This window comes from Urtica dioica, chromosome 9, assembly GCF_054948205.1.
Source record: "Urtica dioica subsp. dioica isolate 48M chromosome 9, U.dioica_male_clone48M_v1_H2, whole genome shotgun sequence".
NCBI classification, from domain to species: domain Eukaryota; kingdom Viridiplantae; phylum Streptophyta; class Magnoliopsida; order Rosales; family Urticaceae; genus Urtica; species Urtica dioica.
The window spans coordinates 16,513,361-16,518,792 of record NC_142764.1 but is presented as its reverse complement, the minus strand read 5'-3'; the positions used below and the strand labels follow the sequence as shown (position 1 = coordinate 16,518,792).

Sequence of the window (5,432 nt, the reverse complement as noted above, 5' to 3'; positions counted from 1 at the left end):
CGTTTTAGCTGTGCCTTTTTGGGCAATTAAGCCCATTCTTTAAATTTTTTTTCCTGCTTTGCATTAAACCCAGCCCAAATATTAAACCTATCAGCGTTTTAGATGTGCTTTTTTGGGCAATTAAGCCCATTCTTTAAAAAAAAAATCCTGGTCTGCATTGGTTTACAACAGCATTTTTTTTCTGGCTCATTATTAGTATTGTAGTTCCAGGTTTTTAAGAGAGATCAAGCTTCCATCAATCTATTTCCATCTTACTGATAATGTAAAACACTTGGTGTTGTTCTATGGTGTTGAATCGTGCTCCAATGTTTAATTGCAATCTGATGTGCCAACATGTTACCAAAGATATCCTCTTTTGTTCGATAGTATAGCTTCAGTATACATATCACATCAGATAATGAAATTCTCATTGTTATGCAAAATTTAAATTCAAAATTTCAAGTAACTTACAATATAAGTTGATAATAAGGATTTACATTTTAAACTTGCATCTAAAAAAAATATAGATTTTGTGTAATTTTTTTCTTTTTATTTTATAATATGATTTTTTATTATTAATTTGAGTTATATTGTAAGTTGATATTCAGTATTTTTTTTAATAATAATTTATAATGTGTTTTTTTTTTATAAAAATAAGTATAATTATAAAAGGCCTTTTTTCGATGCTCGCCCAAGGCCCCCGAATTCTTTGAGCCGGCTCTGCTCAACCATTCCTCTCTCTTTCTCTCATTTGATTCCACTAGTTTTTCATGGCTTCATAAACACCATTACATTACAGGGCCGAGCTAGGCTACAGCACAACCACTTACCCATTATCACCTCCTTGGGCCCAGACTAGGGCCCACTACCAAATTTTTGTCATTTTGCAATTAAAATTCAAAATCTCATTTGGTTTTGCATAACTCCAAATTATATTTTCAGCCGTGTGATTTTAATTCCACTGTTTTATTTTAATCACACTACCATGGATTTAATTTGTGCCCATCACATGGTTGATGATATCAATTATTGTTTGCCTTTGTTGAAAGAACAACCCACATCCAAACCAAATATTTCACTTTTGTTTACACGTTTGAATTTTCCTCATTACATATATTATGTATATTAAACAATGTAACTCCTCGTTCGGTCATGAATTGCATTGAAAGAATATCCAAGTTTGGGAATCAACCAAAAAAAAGTTCGTCACCAAACGCAGCTTTACAGCCCTGGCCAGCTCAAACAAGCGAGTCAACTGTTTGACAAAGTCAATATATATATATATATATATATATATATATATATATATATATATATATATATATATCAGGAAGGATCAAGGATACCATAAAAAGTATTATTATATCCACTAAGCTTGTGGTACAGTACATGGGAAAGTAACTTCAAAATTTTCATATAAAATAAGGGGTTTGAACTTTGAAGTCGAACTAATGGGTTTGAAAGAATATCCGATCTAAAGCATTTAATAAATACAAAACCATGTAATTTTTATTCAACGTACTCAGGCAACACGATGTTATGGCGAGCGCCCACACACACACACACGCATATATAATAATAATAATAATAATAATAATAATAATAATAATAATAATAATAATAAAAGATGACCTCAGTCACATGGCAATAAGCCTAAGGGAATGTTTAGATGAGAAAGTAATTAGTAATGACGGTCGTGCCTAATTAAGTAATTTGGCAGAGAACGCGCAAAGGAGACTTAAATTTTGGAAGGACAATCAATAATGCGGTAGATTTTGTCAACGCCATTGCAGGACATAATTGTGACGAAGAAGTTATATGAAATGTATTGAAACCATGGATTGACATGTTCGTAATAAGAATGAGACCACTTGTTTATGTCATCCCACATGCAAATTCAAAAGTGACATGACATCATTCTCGCTATATACTTTATACATTGCAAAATATTTTTGTATAATTATATTAATTATGGTTTCGGTAGGTTTGTAAAATTTTGTTGGCTAAAAGTTGGTTTCATAATTGGGATATCATTGATGGTCCAAAATCAGTGTTCAATCATCCAAAAGGAATCCAATAGAAATGAAGAGGACATTGGTTGAGTTGCGTAATACGTAAATTGATGCGTTTTTAATCGATTATGCAGATTTATGAATTCATGATTGATGTTGAAGGAAAATTTAGACGCTGAAGAGGAATTTTATGATTAACTAAAGATACATTGCCTATTTGTCACTAAGCTCTATAGTTTTGTGCCACTTCGCCACTCATTTAAAAATATCTAAATTTGCTGTCGAATGACAAAATGGATATTGGGAAAGTGGACACGCAATTTTTATTTTATATTTTATATTTTTGCTTTTATATGATTTTTGTTTGATTCCATATTCTTCCATGTTTTGGATGTATTTTATACACTGAGGTTGAGTCCGTAAGGACCGTAACAATCGATTTCTATGTAGCAAAGTTGCACGAAACGTTATTGTTATGACACTATAAAATCTTGTACACGTCGATCTAAAAAAATCGTATACGCGACGTAACACCCTGAAGAAAATAAATAAATTCCGACACACGTGGACTTCCATTACAAAAATCCTCGTTGAGCTACGAGGGGATGCTAAAAAGATGTTATTTTTATAGGTGGCTTAATAGTAATACCCGTAAAAACAGTTATTATAGTCTATAGTCTATACTCCATGCTACATCACTACAATAATAGCCTAGCACTTTGACAGATATTAGTGTCGTAATTATATCATATTTAATTTGGGAAATACAAAGTCAACAAAGATTAGCATGATGTGATGTTATAAAGATTACCATGATTTTAATGATTTAGCGTCTTCAAGCAACAGAGATTACCTCAATTACTTCTACTAATTATCTTAATAAAGAGCAACAGTTTTAAAAAGAGGACACCTAAACTCATACATGCACAGTTAGATAATGTTTTATTGGGACTGACTGCGATCACGGAACCGTGTAAAAGCCGTTTTGTACACAAATATCACGTTCATAACATAAGGATATTATCAATTAATATTTCGAAAGATATTATTTTTAGTGAAGACAAAAACTGTCTGATGTAGTAATATTTTCTCCCTCTCTCTTCTCTCTCTTTTTGGTCACCAATAGTTCATCCATCTAATTGATGATTTTATTAATTTATCTTATTCCTATCCTAATCGGTTGCCAAAAACCGCCAAGAAACTCAACATTGTATTTTAGTTAGCAGGTAACAATCAAACCATGCAAAATTCCTTAATCGCTATTCACTATATTTAAACATGCATATATATATATATACACAGATAGATAGAGATAGAGAGAGGTGCATTATCCTTTTACATCAAAGCTACACCAATGATCCTTTGAACCTATGACATTTCTCCTTTCATGCACTGTGGACCCCACTTCGCTCTTAATATATCTTATTTAAAAAAAAAGTAATTTATAAAATAAGTATAAAAAAAACTCCTATATTTAATGCGCTGTAGTACGTAGGGTCACTCTCCTCTCCTCTGAATCCTGAGAAAGGAAAAAAAAAGAGGTAATTAGCAATTGCACAGCCAAACAGAAACTCTCTCTCTCTCTCTCTATCTCTCTCAGAACTAATAACTCTCAAATGGACAGCCCAATCGTGATTCCGGAGGCCCAAAGCAAGAGGCCGACGAGCGTGAGGCGGCGAGTGAGTCTGGACTCAAACTCGCCCGAGTTCGAGTTCTGGATGGTCCGAAACCCTTCCTTCCCTCAGCCGAACCTCATCTCCGCCGACCAGCTCTTCGTTGACGGCGTTCTCCTCCCTCTCCACCTACTCTCCGAACCGGATCCCGAACCCGAACCGGATCCCGAACCCGAACCGGATCCGGGGCCGAAGATCAGCTCCTCGTCTGCACCGTCCTCCCTCGGCCAGTCGAAGCGGTGGAGAGACATATTCAAGAAGAGCGATACAGAGAAGAAGAAAGACAAAGAGAAGGAAAAGGAAAAGGAAAAGAAGAGGGAGAGAAAGAGCGGGAACGGCTCAGCGAGCTCGGCGGAGCTGAACATCAACATATGGCCTTTCTCGCGGAGCAGATCCGCCGGGACCAGGCCCAAGCCCGTCTTCGGAGCCCCAGGCCCAGCGCGCAAGGCCAACAGCGCGCCGTGTTCGCGGAGCAACTCCGCCGGAGATTCCAAGTCCCGGAAATGGCCGGGAAGCCCGGCCCGCCCCGGAGTCCACCTCGGCCGGAGCAGCCCGGTCTGGAAGGTCCGCCGAAACAGCGGAGGGAAAGGAATGGACTCGAACTCGCCGCTGGCGAGGAATGCCGAGAGGATTGGGACGAAGAGAGAATCGGCGGAGATTCCTCACCGGAGTAAGATCCCCGCCGCCGTGACCGGCGACGGAGCATCGGCGGGGAAAGCGAAGGTGATCAATTTGAATGTTCCGATGTGTATGGGTTACCGGAATCAATTGAGCTGTCGCAGCGATGAAATTAGCTCTTCTGGCGCCGGAGCTAGCGGCGGCGGAAAGAATCGCCGAGGGAGTGCCGGAGCCGGCGCCGGAGGAGGACGTGGCGGTGTTGGGAGCGTCGGAAGTGGAAATCTATTTAGCCTCCGCAGTCTTTTCACAAAGAAGGTCTATTAGCAGTCCCAATCTAATTTGTTTGTTTATTTATTAATTATATATGCTCAAGTTTGCAGTAATATAAATATATATAATTTTTGTTAATGTTGCTAGCGATGTATTTAACAGAGTTTTCACGTTGGTGAGCCTGTTGTAATTACCTAGAGAAAAAAGAGTGTTAGATGTTGTTACTAGTCTAACTTGGACAGAGAGAAAATGTAATGAAGTGTGTGTGTGTGTAAATTCTGTTTATTGAATTTGAATGTAATATGACAATTTTAAAAGATAAAGTGTGGTTTTTGTTTCGTTGTTCGATGAGGAAGCTGCGACTGGGAGGAGTGTCGTTGGTTCAGGGAAGGAACAGAGTCATTATGTACCTTTCTTTTAACTCCAACCTATATTTGACTTTTTCTGTTTACACAAACCCACACACACTTTAGCATTAGTAATAGTATTAGTTTTAGTAACCTTGTTATGAGTAGTGGTGGTAGTGATTCCCTTTCCCAAGGTTGGATCTCTAAAATTTGCTTTCCTGGGCGTGGAAAAAGGAGAGGGATTGAAAGCTTGAATTCTGTGAGCCTTTTTGCTTTTGATGTGGCCAAGTATTGGGCTAAGGATCGAGGCCCAATCCGTGATTAAAAGTAGTCACGGCCCCTGAAGAAACAACGGGCTAGCCGGGACCGATGCTTCTGCCCAAGCCATGACACTTGACGACGTTATAGGTCTCAACTTTAATGTAAACTTTTCAATTAAAGTGGAAATAGTCCTAAGTAACCAAAACCGTTTTTCGTAACTTTTTTCAATATTAGTCATTGAAGCTTCTAATTTTCATAAATAACTGTTCTCA

At 37.8% G+C, this 5,432-nt stretch overlaps 1 protein-coding gene across 1 annotated transcript; it reads left to right on the top strand.

Moving 5' to 3' along the window:
* Window positions 1-3,501: 3,501 nt before the first annotated feature.
* LOC149385331 (serine/arginine repetitive matrix-like protein) lies at window positions 3,502-4,897 on the top strand. The gene has a single exon (XM_089627132.1). The coding sequence runs from the start codon at window positions 3,608-3,610 to the stop codon at window positions 4,604-4,606; it is 999 nt and encodes a 332-aa protein (XP_089483258.1). The 5' UTR covers window positions 3,502-3,607; the 3' UTR covers window positions 4,607-4,897.
* Window positions 4,898-5,432: the final 535 nt, after the last annotated feature.